The sequence below is a fragment of the Telmatherina bonti genome (assembly GCF_933228915.1).
Source record: "Telmatherina bonti genome assembly, chromosome: 2".
Taxonomy (NCBI): domain Eukaryota; kingdom Metazoa; phylum Chordata; class Actinopteri; order Atheriniformes; family Telmatherinidae; genus Telmatherina; species Telmatherina bonti.
Genome location: NC_136620.1, coordinates 7,259,954 through 7,281,529, shown reverse-complemented (window position 1 = coordinate 7,281,529; position 21,576 = coordinate 7,259,954). Strand labels below are relative to the sequence as shown.

Genomic DNA, 21,576 nt, shown 5'->3' with positions numbered 1-21,576 from the left:
AACTGAGTGGGACTGCCTGACAGTTTCCTAATTTCTTGCCAGTCAAGCTTAATTTCCTTTAGCGAAGTCCACTCCATTATGGCAGGACAGTCTCCTTGGGTAACATAAACTGGCAGCTTGGCAGTTCGGCCATTACACATTACACAACAGTTACCTCTGTCATTCCTTTCATGGGTACTGAATGTCCAGTGTACGCTTTGAAAACTGTATCAGAAGGACGGAGCGGAAGATGTTTCATGCACTTCCTGCAGACCTTGTATGACACAGAACCTTTGTCCACATTCATCAGTTTTACAGTATTCACTGAAATTGGCATTTCTTTGTCTGAGGAATCACTGATGCTTTCCCTAAGTCTTTCATTTTTCTTCCTTATTCTTTATGGTCCTGCATGCCCGTTCCACATGACCTATTTTTTCCACAGTTATGACAGTCTTTATCCTTACACCAGCAGTCTTCAGCAAGATGTCCTGGCCTGCCACAATGAAAACATGGCCTTTGTGTGTTAACGTTACTGTTTACTTTATGCACTCTCCTGGTAGCATTTAGCTGGTGGGCTTCTTTGAGGCCATTTCCATAGTCACACGAATATTAATGGCTTTTTCAAGAATCAAGTCACTTTCTGTGAGTAATTTCTTTTGTGGTGCTTCATTCCTTAATCCGCACAGAAGCCTGTCTCTCAATGTGTCTTTTAAAGCATCCTTGAAATCGCAGTGCTCAGCTAACTTGCATAGCGCTTTAACAAACATGGTTACAGGCTCACCCCCCTCTTGGTTGCGTCTGTGGAACTTGAACCTTTCTGCAATAACCAGAAGCTTGGGTGAAAAATTGTTGGTTAGTGTGTCCTTGTAAGATTTGCTGGTTGGTTTCACAGGCTGTAGTAGATAGAGTTAAATTTCTTTGGTCCTATCACACTCAAAAAAGTGGGCACCAGCATGTCATGTGGTATTTCATTAGCCACCACAAAATAATCAAAACGCTCAGTGTAAGAGCTCCATTGCTCCTTGTTCTCATCAAATGGACCGATTGAGCCAATAACTCCCGCCATTATCCAGTTTCTCGTTGTAAAGCGCTTCTTTTCTTCGTAAAACATCCTGTTTAAGTTTTTCTTGCTCACTTACTTTATGGAACTGATCAGTTATGCTCCTCCACTCTTCCCCGTTGAAAAACTAACTGCGTGCTGCAACACGCACACACCGCTGGGCAGCTGGTACTGTCTTAACACCTGGTCAGCCGAAGTCACCAGCATGAGGAAAAGTTTATAAAACCACTCCCTCCGAGTACCAGGCGTGGGTCCAGACGTCCTCGTCGCCATTTTTGTTATATCTTTCACTGCTTCACATTACTCAACATAACAATGAGACCCGGAGCACGACTTAAGGTAAACGTTTTATTAACGCTGCACATAACTTCCTGTAATACAGCTAGCGGCTAACATAACAACATGGGAGGATGACCCAAAAGGCACAGGCGCTTTTTGACTACGGGTCCCCTAATAGCCCAAAATACATCACACATACAACTACTGGTTAGAAGACAAATTACTTTATACCAGTTTGTGTACATATCATAGTATTGTATCAGCCCATGCTGTCTCCACTCAGCAGCCTGATTAATGCAGACACAACTGGTGATGAGGATTCTCAGTAAATTCTCTTGCTTCAGAAATGTTTTTCCTTCTTGAAACAAATGGTTCTCCCGAGATCAGTCATTCACTGCAATGGAAAACTAAAGGTATGTCTACAGGGGCAAATAATTAGCCACTGCTTAAAGAAAAAGATGAATAAAAAGTTTATTGACCTTTCACGCTTAATAGCAGAGGCTGATAAATACTCAACTTCTCCATTAACGTCTTATTCAAAGAAAAAAACGAAGCTGCTGATTTACTGTCAACAGATTAAGCTATCCAGCTAACATCAACGGTATGCCATCACAGATATAATCCTGATATGATCCTTCAGAACCCCTAGCAGTTCAGCTTCATGTTTCACTGAGTTCAAGCCTGCTGTTTGACTCGTTTCAGTCCTAAAATGGAACTTGAAGGATTTCTTCAATAGCAAAGTTCACTGATTCATTTCCTAGTCGATAAATGATATTCTCCATTGCAATGCTCCAATGTAAAAAAAAAAAAAAAAAAATGCAATGAGAGGTTCTGATTAGACATTAAAGTATAAGCACTTTGTTTTTAATGACGGCTTTTCTACCATCTTCCTATCCTGTCTCTGCTCCACCCGCAGGTCGCAGCATCAGGTGCACTGGCTCGAGCTGCTCCCAAACAGAAACGTGACACATCGCGTCACCTCACGGCTTCTCCCTCCTGCTTTGTGAAGTCAACCAATCACAGCGCTCTGGTTTTATAATTCTTGTTGCCATTTCATGGATTGTCCAATCGGCGACCAAATAGATTCGCTCTAGACAGTAACCACGCCCATAACACATTAACCACGCTCCCAGTGTTTTCATTTCAGAGTAAAGTTTACAGAGTGGCAACAGCTGTACGCGCGTTCATTGCTTCCAGGATTTCTTTAGTTTTGCTTCGAATTGACATGGATTTTATACTCATGGTGGAATAAAAAAGGAATTATGGTGGTGAATTCCGTGCACTGGTTTCGTAAAGGTCTGAGACTGCACGATAATCCGGCGCTGCAGGAGGCCCTGAACGGAGCAGACACCGTCCGCTGTGTTTATATCCTGGACCCCTGGTTTGCTGGCGCATCTAACGTAGGGATCAACCGATGGAGGTCTGTGACTTAACTATTCCAGTTCCCTCTAATATTGGGATGAACACAGTTAATGTTTTATGTTCAGCGGTTAGAGTTCAGGCTCGGGCCTCCTCCCCACGTCAATTAGCCAGTTAGCTAATGCTAGCGGCTAATGCCGCTAACAGCGGCTAATGGCGCTAACAGCGGCTAATGGCGAACTCCACTTAAAAAACATGCAACTCTATCTTCTCTTCTCATGTCGCTTCTATATGTCGGATAACAAGACAAGAGTTTTCAGAATAGAAACTTCATCATGCACCGGCTACTTCGGCATACATTAAAAAAATGGTTAATAGTAATTGAAGCTGTTGAAAACAAAATAAATAAACTGCATAGCTTACACTAAGTAACCAGCATTCTGGGTAGCCAGAATAAACAGATTTATAGCAACATTTTGTATACAATGAAAGAGCAAAGCTGTTATAAAAGGGATATTCATACTTTAGAACACAGATTAAGATCCTCTTGCCGCACAGCATTGTTCTGTAGTAGATATAAAGGCATGGAGGTGGTAGTGTAATGATACGTGGCTGCTTGAGTTTAAATATGTTGGGTAGGTAATGATTACTGATATCTGCAGTAATTAACACTAACAAAGTTCCCACCGATAATGTGTAAGCTGGTGTGTTTGTTGTGGACTTGAGTGTTTTGCTGTGCATAAACATGTCAGCTGGATATGGAGAACAGCAAGTGTCCTGTAGGCCACATGTTGGCTTCAATGCCAATGCTAGAAAGTATGGTGGGGGCTGGAATTGGTCCCAATATGAGTTAGTCTTATTAAAGGGATGCACATTGAATCCAGCCTGTGCTTGTCTGATAAAGTTTAATCATGTTAGGATGGGAATACCTTTAATATATTCTACAGTCTTCGTTTTAAGCCAGCAAGCTTAAAACTTGCTTACAGCTTCGGACATGTCAGTCCAGTCAGCTTTAGCTTTGAAAACCATTCCAGATGTCAGATTTCTTTGCTCCAATCAAGCAAAATGTTTGCATCCCAAACTGATAAATCTAATACTGACAAATGTTTAAGTTGATTTGTTTTTAAGCTGCAGAACAGAGCCAAAAGCAGACATGTATTTGTAGAGTTGTATGGTGGCAACATGTCTGACCAAACAGGTGTGTGTGTGCATACAGGTTTCTTTTGGAGGCGTTGGAGGATCTGGACAACAGTCTGAAGAAGCTCAACTCCCGGCTGTTCGTCATCAGAGGGCAGCCTACTGATGTTTTTCCCAAGCTTTTTAAGGTCAGTTTTCTGCCATCAGGAAGCTGGAAAACAGCCCATCTTTCCACAAGTTCTGCCTGCAGCACCTCCTGGTTAAAGTTTCATCCGCCACAAGAATCAACTGTAGCTTTAGGCTGCAAGAAGAAATGTCTGGTTGATCTGTTCATATCTGCTTTGTGTTTAATGAACTAGGTTATAACCAGAAACTTGGTCTGCAGCAGGGCAGGTTGTGCACACAGCTGGGTCGTGTGTTTTAATGCCACATGCAATAGTGTACTTTTACCTCAATTCAGCCGATCAATTTTTCCCCTGCATCGGCATCTGTCTACATTAACCCACCTGAAATGTCCAACCACACAATACTTCTGAGCCCCAGGAGGAACTTCTGCCAGCCTGAGGGTTCAAGAGCTCGTACACACAAGTTGAACTCATCTTGAAACAACCAGAAAACAGCAGGAAGTTCTGGTACAGGTCTGTGTGCACAGAGGCCAGATGGGTTGGTTGTATGAGACCACATGCAGCAATGCACTGCAAACAGGTTTCAATTGAAGTTCTGCAGATTATCTGCCAGCAAACTGTTGGAGCTGCATATGGAGAAGTTCCAGTCAGCAGCAACAGCTTCTGATCAGGTTATGAGAACAGAAACATCTGCCTGATGAAGTCATGTGAGCATTGACCACTGAATTTCCACCAAGTCAGAGACAAAAAGCCATTTATTGCATCCCATCAGCAGGAAGCAGCTTCACCTCTGCAGCATGGAGACCTGCAACACAAAGACAGCAGTCAGTCAACTGGCAGCAGCTACAGAGAGACAGACGGAGTGAAGGAGCCTCACCACAAACATCTTCAGAAGCCCTTCTGGACCTGGCCTTTGCTGTGCTGAGACGTTTTGCCGTGGTGTTGGAATATTGGCCCCTGGTCCTCAACTGGTTCTGTTGGGATGTAGACGAACTGGTGGAACCTCAACTTACTCTTCCTGTACTGGGAGCGAGATTTGCGAGCGTAGACTTGATCCTCGGCAGACACGTGAGTGAAGTCGGGCTCCTGGTCGCCACCGGCAGATGAAGAGCTCCAGTCCCCCTGTGCAGACTGGGACTGGCTGCCTGGATATCCAGACTGGCTGCTCTGCTGGACCCCAGAACTGAAGCTGCCAGAATCTGGACCAGGATGGGAGCTGCTGGAGATGGGATATCCAGGATAGCTTGGACCAGCAGGACTGGAGAAGCTGCCAGAATCTGGACCAGGATGGGAGCTGCTGGAGATGGGATATCCAGGATAACTTGGACCAGCAGGACTAGAGAAGCTGCCAGAATCTGGACCAGGATGGGAGCTGCTGGAGATGGGATATCCAGGATAACTTGGAGCAAAGAAGCTGCTAGAACCTGAAGCAGGAGGGTAGACGCTGCTGGTGTAGGAAGATCCAGCAGAACTAGACTGGCCAGCAGGTTTCTCATAATCTGGAAAACCTCCAGACCTGGGATACAGGGGTCCTGTGGAGAACAGGTTCAGGAGGAGTCAGCAGCCAATCACAGCTCAGCTTCTCATTCCAGGTATTTCCTGCCACCTTACCTGCGTAAGGTGAAGGAACACAGGTGATGCTTCCAACCAGCAGCAAAGAAACCCACAACACCCTGCAGACACATCATGAAGGTCACAAGACATTCCAGACCAGTGGGTCCATTAGTCCACCCCACCACCTCCCTCCACCCAACATGCAGCATCCTGAGGAGCTTGACTGCACAGTGTGATGCTGTGACTGATGCAGGTTGTTTCTCCTCTCTGAAACATTGGAGGCAGCCCAGGATCAGAGCCACCTTTTAGAAGCTCTGCTGGAGACTGGAAGTTCCTCACCTCATTCTGCTGCAGTTAAAGCTGACCTGGGACCTGCTGCTGACAGACAACACAGAGTTCACAGCACTCTGACTTCAAGCTGCAGCAGCTGCTTTTATATGATCCTCAGCGCAGAGGGACTGATTGGAGCTGATTGGTCACTGATAACACCTGCTGGATGATGCAGGTGAAACCGATCAGCTGATTTTATCACTTGGTTGTTGGACTTTGGAGGATTTCGTGAAGAATAAGTAAACAAAACAGAAGTTTAATCTGCCTCATGGTCTGACATGTATGAAGTCTTCGAAAATGCCTGATCAGCATTGAGTGCAGCCTGTTTTTCCTGATCAGAAGAGTAGAAGAGAGCAGGTTTGTGGCGATGCAACACAATTATTTTTCATCATAATCAAAAGACAGAAACACAGCAGCAAAGTGTGGCAGGAACATAAAAGTCATGCACGCCAACAGAAAACAGCAGAGCTAGCAGTTAGCCTAGCAGCTACTTTTACTGAACGTGAGATTTACTGATCGGGTCTGAAGGTGTTTGGAAACATTCTAGTTGTTATGGACATGAGAACAGACGAGACCTGGACAAGACCTCCTGCATACGGAAGCTGTTTCAAGCCAAAATAAAATCCAATAGTAATTCTACAAACATGTGACAGCAGCTCCGTTCAGCCCAGTTGGAGGAACTGGTTGTTCCTGACTGTTCCCAACACATTTTCCTGAACATTCCAGGAGAACATATAAAGACGATATGAAAAATATGTTTGATATGTGTTGGATTTATTTACAGTTCCACATAAATAAAAAACAGTGCAGAAAAATCTGTTTGTCTGCTTGAATTAAGGGTTTTAAATGGAGAATAAAGTCGTATAAATGTAGTCACGAAGTGAGAAAGAAACCCTCAACGAGGGAAAAAGATGCTGATAATGGTTTAATAATGGAATTGTGGACAACCCAAGATGACACACTCCGTATAAACAGAGTATCATGTGACGCTGCAACGACCAAAATGGTGTGGACTGTCAGCTGCCCTGATTTTTCTACAGATTAACACTGATCATATAAAAACCTGCATCAGTTGACCTCGGACACGGATCATGTTTGTATGTGTTAGCTTTAAGACTGATTTCGTGGCTCAGATTCTATTCTATTCTATTTTACAGTCATTTAGACGCTTTTATCCAAAGCGACTTACATCTGAGTGAGAACAACACAAGCAGGAAATCAGACAGTAGAGGACATGGTAGGAAGGCGCTGGTGGACGGTCCAGTTGGACGCAGGTCCTTCCATGAAGTCCTACAGGCTTTTTTTGTTTACTCCCTTCCCACCCCATAATATCACCTATGTTATAATACAAAGATTTAATACCATAAAGTTTGTTGCAAAGAACTGGGCTAAGTTCTCCAACTTTCCAACAAATACAGCTAAACTAAGTGTTGAAGTTCTCCTTGAAGAGCTGAGTCTTCAGCTTGCTGTTAAAAGTAGACAGGGACTCTGCAGAGCGGACAGAGTTTGGGAGATCATTCCACCATCGTGGAACAACAGAGGAAAAGAGTCTGGCTGGTGATTTAGTCCCACGTTGTGGTGGTAACACGAGGCGGCTTTCACTGGTGGAACGTAGCTGTGGAGAGGGAGTGTAGGTCTGGATTAGGGCGTGAAGGTAGACAGGAGACGTTTGAGTTATTGTTTTTTCAGCCAGAAGCAAAGCTTTAAATGTGATGCGTGCTGCGACCGGAAGCCAGTGAAGAGCGATTAGCAGCAGGGTGACATGAGCTCGTTTGGGTTGGTTGAAGACCAGACGCACAGCGGCGTTCTGGATCATCTGCAGAGGTTTAACAGAGCACACAGGAAGACCTGCCAGTAGGGAACTGCAGTAATCGATGCATGAGATGACCAGAGCCTGAACCAACAGCTGAGTCATGTGTTCTGTCAGGTACGTCTGATTCTCTTGGTGTTGTAGAGAGCATATCGACAGGTACGAGCAATCGAGGCAACATGAACCTTAAAGGTCAACTGGTCATCCACCATGACACCAGATGGAGAACTTCCCAAACCCCACCTCATCCTGCTTCCTCCTCCATCAGGAGCTCAATCTGAATGGAATATTTACACTTTTAGTTTCCATTATCTGACTTCAGTTCACGGGAAGACTCAAACCGTCTTCTTGCTTTCTGGTTAACATCTGTTTGTGTTGCTGCTGCAGGAGTGGAACGTGACCAGGCTGACTTTCGAGTACGACCCAGAGCCGTATGGGAAGGAGAGGGACGGCGCCATCATCAAGGTGGCCCAGGAGTTCGGTGTGGAGACCATGGTCAGACACTCGCACACGCTCTACAACCTGGACAGGTCGGTAGGCCTCCAGCAGCATTTGGGTCACATTCACACACACAAGGATGGTTTATTTTAGAGATCAGGTTTGTTTAAGTCCTGAACTGGTTGAGTTTTAGGGGTAGCGGTCAGCGCTGGTTCTGCTTCCTCTAATAATTCTGCAGATGCTCCTCTGAGTCAGATTTAAGGCTCCTGACGTCCACAGAGGTAATAACAAAGAGCTTTGTTGGCCAATGATGAACAAATGTTTAGTTAGTAAAAACAACATCAACTCATGGTTTTTCTGCCATATTTAGGACCAGAACAAAGACGAGAGGGTTTGGGGTGTTTTCCTGCCCATTTTTCATGATGTATCTCAGCCGATGTGTGTTTACTGTCTATTTCAGGTCATTATGGTTCAGAGATTCTTCTTGCATCATTACTGCATATTAAAAAAAAGCCTGTTTTCATCAGTATGAGCTCATCTGAACCCATTTGTTGTAAATAAATAAAACATTTATGAGGTTTTATACAAGCTGTTTGTCAGTTTTGTGTAAAAACTTTCAGGAAAAAAGTAAATAGTTGCTTGAATTAATTGATAAATGAAAATATCAACACAGTCTATGAAGGAGTTTTCTAGATTTGAGAAGCTTGAACGTGAATATGTGGCAGTAACATCAGATATCTGGGAGTAATCAGATTACTGACGTGTGTCTGTGCTCTTCTCTGAAAAGATATTTGGAAAAATTAGTGTCAACCTGTTTATGAGGATCTTTATTGTCAGAGGACATATGGTGTGGTGACATCACTTCCTGTTATTCTAATAACATCCAGTTAATTTTTAACATGGCGGTGGCACGTCATTAGCGCTAGCGGCTAATGTGCGTTAAAGACCTGAGTTTGGTTTTATCTCAGAGAGAAAAGCTGCTTTTCATACCAACATAAGTCAGATGTACGTATGGGTCTGTGTGGTCTCCATGCATGAAGACATCAGAGTATCTAGGTGTGCTGATCTGATAAGGACAGTTACCTGATAAAAGATATTTAATTTAACTGTTTATGTGATCATTGATATTATCTGATCACTTAAGAAATCAGATAATGATCAGAATTTTGCTGTTCAGGTGTATCGGCTCATGGTTTTCAGACCCTTCAGACTGCTCATATCTGATCTAGTTCCAAGCCTGGTTCTGGAGAGGGTCCAGCCTCCATCAGACCCAAAAAGGTCCTGGTTCTAGGGAGATTCGTTCAGATGAGGTCTTTGTGGGACCAGACAAGGTCTTTATAGGACCAGATGAGGTCTTTGTGGGACCAGATGAGGTCTTTGTGGGACCAGATGAGGTCTTTGCGGGACCAAATGAGGTCTTTGTGGTATCAACCGGTGAGGATATAGGAAATCTGAAATGCGACTACAGAGCATCATGTCGTGTCAGTGTACAGTGGAAATACACATCAGGTAAACGCTCAGATTGTTGCCCCCCGGTGGCGTCCAGCTGGCACTGCAGGTCACACCCCCCCTCCATGTGCAGGGTCAGGTGGTGTGTAGAGTCGGGACGATGAGTGCTCAACAAGCCGCTCTTTTCTTCAGCGTGGTGTGACATAACGGGATATAGGGCGGAGCGACACTCTGTGTGCTGCAGGGTTTAAACTGGGCCATGTGGACATGTGCATGGCTTAGTGCGCTCATTCAGCGGTCACAGTGAGTTAGCCAATCAGACGCTGTCCCGGCTGCAAATCCACACACACACTGCAGAGTCAGAGCAACCTCACAAACAGACCACTTGTATAAGAAGAAACTAAAAATACGTCGTAGCTGGCAAACAGCCTGAAAATCCGCCATTCAGGGTCAAACATGGATCAGAGTTTGGGTCGGAACAAACAGGGAAGGCTCAGATTTACACCAGCTATGCGTTCATGAACAGGAGGAAATTCTGAGATTACAGCTGCAGTGGATGGAAGGATGGATGGATGGAAGGATGGATGGATGGATGGATGGAAGGATGGATGGATGGATGGATGTATGGAAGGATAGATGTATGGACTTTATTGATCCCTCAGGCTACTGAGGGGTCGTCGTTGCAATTTATTTTAAAAAGAGGACAAATTAAATAAAAACTTAACACAGAAATTAATCAGATATAAAAAAAAAGCAATAAGTTTCCATAAAGATTAAAGTGGAGTGCAGGGGGAGCAGGTGTAGCAAGGGGAGCGGGTGTAGCAGGGGGAACAGCAGTAGCAGGGGGAGCAGGTGTAGCAGGGAGAATGGGGGGAGCAGGTGTAGCAAGGGGAGCGGGTGCAGCAGGGGAAGCAGGTGCAGCAGGGGAAGCAGGTGTAGCAGGGGGAGCAGGTGTAGCAGGGGGAGCGGGTGTAGCAGGGGGAACCGGTGTAGCAAGGGGAGCGGGTGTAGCAAGGGGAGCGGGTGTAGCAGGGGGAACGGGTGTAGCAAGGGGAGCAGGTGTAGCAGGTGGAGCGGGTGTAGCAAGGGAAGAGGACGTTTAAGCGACAGGAAGAAATGAAAAGCAAAGTAATCTCCGCTTGTCTCACATCGTCTTGTATCATATATTGTATCGTATTGTCTGATATCGTATCGTCTCGTCTCGTATTGTAATGTCTGGTATCGTATCGTCTGGTATCGTCTCGTCTCGTCTCGTCTCGTATTGTAATGTCTCGTATTGTAATGTCTCGTATCGTATCATCTGGTATCGTCTCGTCTCGTATTGTAATGTCTTGTATCGTATCATCTGGTATCGTATCGTCTCGTCTTGTCTTGTCTTGTATCGTATCGTCTGGTATCGTCTGGTATCGTATCGTCTTGTATTGTCTGGTATCTTCTCGTATTGTCTCATCTCGTCTCATATTGTATCGTCTGGTGTCTTCTCATATCGTCTCGTCTTGTCTTGTATCGTATCGTATCGTCTGGTATCTTCTTGTATCGTATCGTATAGTATCTTCTCATATTGTGTCGCGTCGTATCATGTCGTATTGTCTTGTATCGTCTCATCTCATATTGTCTCGTATTGTTTGTCTCATATTGTATCGTCTTGTATCATCATTTACATGTATACATGTAGCTGAAGCTGGTCAGCATGTTTATTAGCATGATGAGTGAAAGCTGAGTCGATGCAGACGTTCATCCCTCCATTCATCTCTGATGGCTGCAGGATAATCGAGATGAACAACAACAACCCTCCTCTGACCTTTAAGCGCTTTCAGACCATTGTGAGCAGGCTGGAGTTGCCACGGAGACCACTGCCTCCTATCACACAGCAACAGATGGACAGATGTTGCAGCAAAATCTCAGACAACCACGACCAGCTGTACAGTATTCCCTCGCTGGAAGAGCTAGGTACATTTCCAGTCCGAAGCTCAGCCGAACCGCCACTTTCAGTCTCTGTGCTCATTTCATGTTAACTTGTGTCCAGGTTTCAGGACGGAGGATTTACTGCCAGTCGTGTGGCGAGGAGGCGAGTCGGAGGCCTTGGACCGACTCAATAAACATCTGGACAAGAAGGTAAACACCCTGCAACTTCCCCACCCCCAAAGCTTTTTTGTTTCTCATTGTACCTTGTGACATAAATTAATTTTATTGAAGTAAATAAGGTACCAACATCCCCGCAGCATGATGCTGCCACCACCATGCTTCACTGTGTGTGGGTGTGAGACGACCTTCTTCCAGATGTGTGGGGGGGTCTCCTTCATGTGGGCTCTGTGGAAGGCCTGCTGACAGGGGTCCTCTGGACAGATGCAGCAGGCTTAGCTTCACATGAGGTCCTCTCACCATGTGGTGATGATGTGGGATTGTTGGTCTTCCTACTCCAGACCAGCAACGTTTCAGACACTGGGAAGATTTACTGTGGTCATGTGATGCTTGGGTTGCACTCAGGTGGACTTTACCAGAGAAGACAATGCAGACAAGCCGAATGCCAGATTAAATTTTTTGTTACATGGAAAAAATCTGAATTTCTGAACATAAACACTAAAGACTTTACACGTTTATTCATTTATTTATTTATTAGCACTCTGATCAAAAAGCGGCAAAAGCGGTGTCAAGTGGAGGCGAAAGGGGGGGGGTCGAGGAGAAAAAAGGTTATGTAACCCCGGGCCGTGCCAGAATGGCGCGGTCCGAAGATACAGACAAAATAACCTCATACACTGAAGCACAATCTAAAACAAGACACACAAAGTCCAGGGAGGCGGTGAGTCATGTGGGAGGGGACTGGGAGCGGTTGAGGAGGGGGACAGAGCGTCTATGAACATCTCTTCTTCCATTCTCGGGGGGTTGCGCCGGCCTAAGGTCGATGGGAAGCTGAATTCAGATATGATTGTTGTTTGGGTTCCAGGCGAGGAAAACAATTTGCCCTCGGCCTTGAGTCCATAGCCAATCTCAGACAGGCAGCTCCAGACAGCCGAATGGGGGGGTCAATTTCCACCGATCCTAGCAGACATCTGCTCCATGTTGTTGTCGATTCTGCGGACCAGCTCTGGGACCACGACCAGATGACCAGTATGGACCAGACTGGCATCGTGCTTACGGTTGAGTCCGGTAGCCCGGCACATACCGTTACAGAATTCTGGCAGCCTGCCAGTTGCCAGAATCTCACGGCTCTTCAGGTAGATCAGAACTCCACCAGCGCCAATCAGCAGAATCCCGATCACCAATAATCCAAAGATGTAAACAACCTCCAGAACCGCCAGACCGGCCCATGAGTCCTGAACGTATCCAGCCGGAAGCGTCCCCTCAGGACATGCAGGCTCCCCTCTGCCCGATCTCCAGGTTGAGAAAATTTGATCAATTGCGTTGAGAGACCAGCCAATCAAATCCATGATGTAAATTTGAGTGGAAGTAAAGAGATGTAAAAAGAGGCTCAGAGTCAGAACAGGACAAAGTCGCAGGCCAGAGTGGGAGGAGAGGGAGGAAAGGAGCAAAAGAGAAAAAATACATGAAAAAATATATATAACTTCACATACAGCAACAAGAGGGCGCTCTAGACTTATGCACCAATATTTCCTACTTCTCAATAGTTAAAAATCTAAACAGTACAGATTAGCTTAGAAAGACAACTGAGAACAACTGAACCCAAAAGAAAATCACATTCTGCAGACTACAAGCTGCAAGTAGAAAAAATTTGCAGCTGAAAACAGTAATCAAGCGGTAGAGAGAAAGTTTGGAGCAAGTGAGAAACTTGTCAGATACTGGCTTAAAGCGGAGGAAACTCTTACTACGATGAAGAAAACAAAATAGCTAATTTCGGGCTCGAAGCTAGATGGCCACAGCTAGAGGAATGGGTTCGCCAGTGGGTGCTTCTTTAGGTTTTAGTTACGTAAAACTGTTTTGTTACATAGACACAGGACATCTTTTCTGTTCATGTTTATTTTTTGTGTTAGCATATCTTATACCTATTCAGCCGTTCTTTATTCTTTTATTAATGTTATAACTTGCTTTCCAAGATGACGTAATGTCTGTTTTTGGTCAAGTAGTTTGTAAAATAAATTACTTGCAAAAAATGCGACATATACTGCAGTGCAATTTATGTATACTTTTTTCTACCTAATTAAGTATATTTGGCGAGTGAGACTAATACTCTGGAGCGACTTATTGTCCGGAAAATACGGTAATTATAAATCAGTTAAAGTGTTGAGGAAAAAAAAGACTAAATCATTTTCCAGTTATTAGTTTTTTTGTGAATTAAATGATGACGTTCTGATCCATTCGACGTAGCTGATTAGCATCATAAGCCCCGCCTCCAGCGGTTTCTCTTGTATATGTGGACGTCCAGCAGACACGAAGGCAGCTTAACATTGTCCTGCTGTCGTCTCCATCTCCTCAGGTGTGGGTGGCCAACGTGGAGCACACCCGGGTCAACACCTGCTCGCTGTACGCCAGTCCAACGGGCCTCAGCCCCTACCTGCGCTTCGGATGCCTGTCCTGCAGGGTTCTGTACTACAACCTGAGGGAGTTTTACATGAAGGTGACGCTGCTCTTTATCATACAGATTAAACATTCTTGCTCGTTGGTTTAGAAAAAGACTGAACTCGTCCAGAAATAAAAGCTTAAATATCCAGCGGGACACCAGACATGTGAAGATGTGTTGTTCCTGATTGGTCTGTAGCTCCGGAAGCGCTGCAGTCCTCCTCTGTCCCTGTTCGGCCAGCTCTTATGGAGGGAGTTCTTCTACACCGCCGCCACCAACAACCCCAACTTCGACCGCATGGAGGGAAACCCCATCTGTGTGCAGGTGAGCGAGTCGCGCTTCCCATCGTCTCCTTCCAGCTGCAGCGTCCTGACTGGAACCTGCTGTTTCCAGATCCCCTGGGACCAGAACCCGGAGGCCCTGGCCAAGTGGGCTGAGGGTCGGACCGGTTTCCCCTGGATCGACGCCATCATGACGCAGCTGAGGCAGGAGGGCTGGATCCATCACCTGGCCCGACACGCCGTGGCGTGTTTCCTCACCAGAGGAGACCTGTGGATCAGCTGGGAGAGCGGCATGAAGGTAGGCCTGTCACCGGTCCTGTTTCTTCGCCACCGACACGCCGATGGCGCTCCCCGCCGCCAACATGGCAGCTCCATGTGTGTGTTTGTCCTGCAGGTGTTTGAGGAGCTGCTGCTGGATGCAGACTGGAGTGTGAATGCAGGCAGCTGGATGTGGTTGTCCTGCAGTGCCTTCTTCCAGCAGTTCTTCCACTGCTACTGCCCCGTCGGCTTTGGACGGAGAACCGACCCCTCAGGAGACTACATCAGGTAGAGACTCACCTCCAACTCCGCGCCTGATTGGCATCATCCGAGGTGGAAAACTCACTGGTGTCATTGTTCCACAGGCGCTACATCCCCATCCTGAAGGACTACCCGAACCGCTACATCTACGAGCCGTGGAACGCCCCCGAGTCTCTGCAGAAAGCAGCGAACTGTGTGGTGGGGGTGGATTACCCCAAACCCATGATCAACCACGCAGAGAGCAGCAGGCTCAACATCGAGCGGATGAAACAAGTTTACCAGCAGCTTTCTCATTACCGAGGACTCAGTAAGTCATGCCTCGCTTCGGCTTGTTTTATAATCCCAGTATAACCCACAGACGGCCACTGGGTCAAGAGCTGCTCTTCAAAAGTTCTGCTTCAATCTGCTCAGCCAGCTTCCTGTAAGGCCAGTGAATCGCCACCAGGGGGCGGACTGGGGTTCAGGAAAAGGAAGGGAGGCCTGTTGTCAATGTAAACAAGGCTTCAGAACATTTTCCAAAGATTTTCCCGAAAAATTACTTTTAAAAAAAAACAAAAAAACAGTATATGTGAGGTAACTTTAGAAACACACACAATAAAACCAGTAAAACCAGTTTCAGGCTATTTCTGCTCATGTGTTTCCACACCTGGAACCTCCAACTCAATCTTTTGGTTTCCTTATATAGGCTGTTATGAATTGGCTTTCATTATGTTTTCCTCTCTGTCTGTAAAGAGTCTTGAGATGGCATTGCCGTGATTTGACGCTATATAAATAAAGTTGAATTGAAGTGAATTGAATTGACCTCAGTATGTATAAAAAACAACAACAGCAGCTTTATTTTTATATTTGTTGTCAGGAATGCATCCTTTAGATGCCTCTGAGACCATCAGACCGCGTTGGTTTAATGGGTTGGAGGTAAACAGAAGCAGTGTTTCTACATCTGGAAGGCCAGATGTGAGCCTTGGATGTGCAGATGAGAGGCTGTTGTCTGGTTCAGGGTTCATGTAAATGTGTGTCTGTTTTAGGTCTGTTGGCATCTGTGCCGACCATCCAGGAGGAGGCGGAACCGCTGATGACGGACGAGTCTCAGACCAGCAGCGGTCCCGGTAGGAGGCCGGAGGTGGAACGTGATGGTGGATGTGGATGGAAACGGTGCTGATGATTCTCTCTTGTCGCAGACTCTCCTTCCCGAGACGCTGGCGACTACGAAGCAGCCAGATGCTCCGCGGCTCCAGATTCCTCCACCTCGGTCCCGCATCCAGACCAGGAGTATGTGCCAGACCAGCCCAGCCACCCTTCCTCCCCGGTGGCGGCCTGCAGTCCTCCATCCAGGTCCAAACCCAATTCGCCGTCGTCCTCCTGTTCCACATCGTCCATGTCTCCCAGCCCGTCCGCCCTGACTCAGACCTCAGTGGGGCCCAGGAGGAAAACCGTCATGCGTAAGGTGCAGCGGCGCAACCAGCGGCAACGGGGGCGGCAGTGTTGCCCGGCAGCAGCCAGAGAAGAGGAGAGGGAGGAGGCCGAGGAGGGGGAGAGGATGGAGGAGACCATGGAGGAGGAGATGGCGGGATAGCAGGAACAATATCAGGTGAAATTAAAAGCATGACTCAGATTTTTCCTTTAAACAGCAGCAGGAGTAGTCGAGCACATCGGCTGGCGTGGGACAACGCTGACTGGTGTTCCTTCTTCATGGAATTCCTGCAACCATGATGAAAGAAAAGAGCTGTTATAGGAAAGGGTTAAATGCCATCAGCGGTTGATTGACAGCTCACTGGAGCCAATAGGAGCCTTAATGTCCAGTCAGACAACAACCGAGGAAGTCTTCATGTTGCGTTCAGGTGCTCCTTTCCCTTTTGCCAGAGGCTCATGTGTCCTACCCTGAACTCGTAGTTGGACTTTTCTGAAGGTAAAAACTGAAAAGGTTTATAAAAACTAAATCTTTTAATGAAAATTTAAACATGGCTGCCAGACGTTCCCAGACTGTGATTGGTCAAGACATCAGCTAAATGATCAGTTGTTTGGAATCTGACCAGTTTGGACTAAACCAGTCAGATTTTATGGAGAGGCATTTTATTTGTCATAAAAGAAATAAAGAAACACCAACATTATTCTAAATTTAATAAAATAGATAAATATTACAATAAAATAAATACAAGATTTTTTTTTCCTTTTATTTATTAACAACACTTGTAAATTAAATCATATTACATTAATAAGTTGGGCTCTTTGATACTTTTGACAATGTCAGATCCTCCTTCCATCTCCCACGATCTCACTTCGTAACTTTGCGAACCATAACTTTTTGTTTTTTGCCGCCATTGTGTCGGTGAAACCATCCTGTGCCCATCCATCTTATCCGGGGTCGGGTCGCGGGGGCAGCAGCCTAAGCAGGGAAGCCCAGACTTCCTTCTCCCCAGCCACATTTGCCAACTCTGCGGGGGGGATCCCGAGGCGTTCCCAGGCCAGCTGAGAGATATAATCCCTCCAGCGTGTCCTGGGTCTTCCCCGGGGTCTCCTCCCAGAGGGACGTGCCTGGAACACCTCACCAGGGAGGTCCAGGAGGCATCCTGACCAGATGCCCGAGGCACCTCAGCTGGTTCCTCTCGATGCGGAGGAGCAGCGGCTCTACTCTGAGCCCCTCCCAGATGACAGAGCTCCTCACCCTCACGCCGAAACAATCCGTTGACAACACCTGGCCTGGCCTGTCCAGATGTCCCTTGACCCCTGAGAAGTCTCTCACCTGCTGCCTCGCCACCCTCAACTGGAATCAACTGCATGAATAAAAACATTCATAAACAAAGGAATAAATAAACAAATGAAAGTATGATCAGATAGACAATTTAACAATTAAAAATCTATTTTATTTATTCTTTGCATATTTAATTATTTATTTATGTTATTTATTATGAATTGTCTCCATCAGGATCAGCCTGCAGCGTTCCAGTCTGCAGCCTGGAAACTGGTTTGTCGCCAGCTGGAGACCATGATCCAGACGCAGCGTTCTGGACCAACTGGAAGCATTTTACTCTCATTTACTCAACCAGGAAGAGACGGAGACGCCGTCCATGGGACTCCTCGTAAGCCATCTTTAACAGCATGCTGGACGCGACCCGGTCCGATCCGTCGCCCGCCGTCTCTGCTCGGGGACGGAACAGGAAGTCCAACGCAGCCGCTGGACTTTTTACTTCTGTTTCCCTGAAAGAACATGGAGACCGTCCATCTTCAGAAACCTGAACCAGTTCATTCTGGATCCGTTCAGACCAAAAACAGACTTCCTCTTCTTCTCAGGCAACACGGGGGTTGGGGGGGGGAGAACGGGTGGGGGGAGGGGGGTTTCTATGTTGCTGGTTTGTTGCTTCGCTCCAGTAAAATACAGGGGATTATTTATAAAGAAGTTAAAACTTTGTTCTGTTCTTAGGAAGGTGAGATATGTTCCCAGAACCTCCGATAAGGAACCTCACCACCCCCCAACACCGGGTTCAGACGTCAGCCAATCACAGTGGACGACGCCGTCAGCTGACTCAAATAAAACCTGCGTTTAATTCCTTTAAGGATCACAAACACTTTGAATCAGCATCTGGTTGTTTTCCAGCCAGATGTTTATTCACGCCCTGCGATGGACTGGCGAGCTGTCCAGGGTGAGCGCCACCATGTTTCTTATTGGACAGTGGTGTCCAATGAGAGCGCAGCTGGCTGCTTGGAGCCCTGCTGGAGGTCCTGATGGTGGTGCTGCACCTACAGCTGCAGTTCCTCCATCTTTTCAGTGTTTTCATACGGTTTGTCTCCATCTTTGACCTCAGTGGCGTGTAAAAAGCCCTCTGTGATGCACCCCGCAGGCGAAACGCCGTCAGCTGATGTTTCTCAGTTGTCTGTGATCAGACTTTTTCCTTTTCTTCCCAGTTTTCCTGCTAGGAATAAAAGTCTTTTATTCAGAAGTTTAATCAACAAAGACAATTTTACAACTAAAAACTCAAACTTTGAGCTCTTAAACGCTCATCAGATCAAATGAGTTAGACTTTTTCTGCGTTTAAACCTGAACGGGACAAACTGAGTAAAAAGCCGTTAAACTGTAGTGAAACGAAATTTAACAACAAAAAGTTAAAACACTGAAGTTTAACTTAATAAAAAAAAACTCCTTTTTTTCCATAAAAACTTTTAAGTGGCTGAAAACAGCAAATTTTTCCTTTTCCTTAAATTAACGAATGATTTTTTTGTTTTGTTTTTAAATAAAATTTAATGACTGAAATCTCTTCGGTTCGTCAGAAAATCGAGATAAAAGCTGCAAAGTTTCCATTCAAATCTACAAATATTTATTAATCACTATTTTTGCTAATATTGCCAATTTATCGGCTGAGCAGATAAGTAATTAAGCTTCTTACCTTTACGGGAGTTTGTATGAAACGCGTCCATTTGGTCTGATGACATCACACAGGTCGTAAACAACCACGAGCTGTGATTGGTTGGTGTTTCCGAAGCATCGGGAAGTCTGAACCCGACGCTGAGCTTCAGTTTCAGGAGGCTGAAGCTCCATCGGTATGTTTTCCTCGTGTAAAGTAAAATCATAGGAATGAAATTCAGTGTTTATATTTGGATGGAATGTTTTGGCAGAATATTTTTGCTAGCAGCAGCGTTTATTAGGGAACATGAAGTTTTTATAGTCCATCCGTCCCCGTCAGGTGTGTGTGAAGGTGTAGAAACTGCTGATGAACTTCGCGGCAGTCGATGCTGGAGCTTCGCTGCAGGTTTGACGGGGATGAAGAGGAGTCTTTGCCATATATGTATATTTTTTCTAGCAACTAAAAATGCTGCTTGTTGTGACCTGAATGTAGAGAAAACAAATGCTTTGTCATTCGTCCCACATATTTATGTTTGTACATAAAATGTGTAAAACCTGAAGCTGTCTTCGTCTGTTTCTGTACTGAAAGTGTCCACTAGAGGGCAGCAGGTGTCACATGAGAAGATTCAATTCAACTTTATTTATATAGCGTCAAATCACGGCAATGCCATCTCAACAGAGGGAAAAAAAACAATGAAAGCCAATTCATAATAGCCTATATAAGGAAACCAACAGATTGAGTTGGAGGCTCCAATTCGATCTCCCATCCTGACCAAGCACACTGGGGACCAGTGGGAAGGAACAACTCCCTTTTAAAGATGAGATAAAGACATGAAGCTGAAACAAATTTGTTTAATTCATTTTAAAAGAAAAGTTGATTTAAGCAGATAAAATAAACTTTTTTTTAGCCTTTGCTAAACGTGAAGCTAATGTTCATGCTGTGGTTGCTAGCTAGATATGGCAAGAAGTTAGCACTATGTAGCAGAAACGTGGAAGTAATCGGAGGCTGGCGAGAGGTTCTTGATGCTATGTCTAGTTTTCTGAGCTTTCTATAGTGTTATAGAGATGAATACTCATCGGACATATGAGCGGCTCGGTGTTTTATCACCTAAATGCATGTTAGAGTTTTACCGCACTCTATGTTCGGTTTCCATGGCGACGGATACTTTTTGTTTCAGAGTTTTTTTCTACTTCAAAATTTTAGTGTCACCCGGGGGAGGCACTCAGTGATTGGTCATCTTCTCTAGGATGTGCCATAGACTGTAAATAAAAGATGGGGGGAGCCTCCGTGACGTCACCCGTAGGTTTCTGAAGAGCTGAATTGAAGCTCGGTGGGCGGTTCCTACTATCGCCATCTTGGCAGCGGCATGTGTGTCATCTCGTATGGAAAATATAAATATGGGCAAAGATGTGGAGCTAAGAGGGGGGCTGTGAGCATCATGGTGGATGATTGACATCGAGCGAATTATGAGCTGCCTGTAGCTAAGAGCTAACCGAGCTAACCCCGAGATAACAGGAGCTAACCAGCTAACAGAGGTAAGCGGGCTAAGGCTAAGTCTCGTTGTTAACCTGCTAAAAACCGCGGTTGTTCTACGTTCTTCTGACTTAAAGTCGGAGATTGGTACCTGTCAATCAAAAGGACATGCCCCTAAATATGCCGAACTTCGAAATAAAATAACTTTTAAACGGGCGAGTTAGAAAAAAATTCACTCCCCCACAGTTGTCATGAAGGTAAACCTGACCTATTAAACCTAAAATGGATTTTTGTACCAGGCTGTAAACATGTTTATTTCTGCTGTAAACATGTTTATTTCTGCTGTGAAGTTGGTCTTTTTAACATGGGAGTCTATGGGGATTTGCTCTGTTTTGCAGCCCCTAGTGGATGAAGGGGGAACTGCAGTTTTATGCACTTCCGACGCATAGGCTTCACTTTTAGCTCAGTTAGCTCTTAGCTACAGAAAGCTCGGAGTTCGCTCGATGTCAATCATCCACCATGACGCTCACAGCCCCCCTCTTGGCTCCACCTCTTTGTCCATATTTGTATTTTCCAGGCGAGACGACACGCATGCCCCTGCTAAGATGGTGATGGTAGGAACCGCCCACTGAGCTTCAGTTAAGCTCTTCAGAAACCTACGGGTGACGTCACGGAGGCTCCGCCCATCTTTTATATACAGTCTATGGTCCAAACACATCTCAGCTTAGAATTAAACGATTGATTCTCCAAAGATATTTATCCTCTGGAAGTGAAGAAATCGCTCTCATGACTCATTCAGTGACATCACTTCCTGGCCAATCAGGGACCTGGATTCTGAAACTGTTATGCCTTCATCTGCCGAGGAGCCGCTGGGAAGGTACCGAGGTGAGGACACAGGAGTAGAGAATTCTTGTAGATCTAGTGATCTTA

At 45.6% G+C, this 21,576-nt stretch overlaps 1 protein-coding gene across 1 annotated transcript; it reads left to right on the top strand.

Moving 5' to 3' along the window:
- Positions 1-2,553: 2,553 nt before the first annotated feature.
- cry2 (cryptochrome circadian regulator 2) lies at positions 2,554-18,119 on the top strand. The gene is made up of 13 exons (XM_079252265.1): positions 2,554-2,738; positions 3,894-4,002; positions 8,021-8,163; positions 11,286-11,470; positions 11,547-11,635; positions 13,953-14,093; positions 14,235-14,360; positions 14,430-14,615; positions 14,712-14,863; positions 14,941-15,143; positions 15,862-15,942; positions 16,015-16,424; positions 17,760-18,119. Exons 1-12 carry the CDS (start codon positions 2,581-2,583, stop codon positions 16,407-16,409), a joined length of 1,968 nt encoding a protein of 655 aa, XP_079108391.1. The 5' UTR covers positions 2,554-2,580; the 3' UTR covers positions 16,410-16,424; positions 17,760-18,119.
- Positions 18,120-21,576: the final 3,457 nt, after the last annotated feature.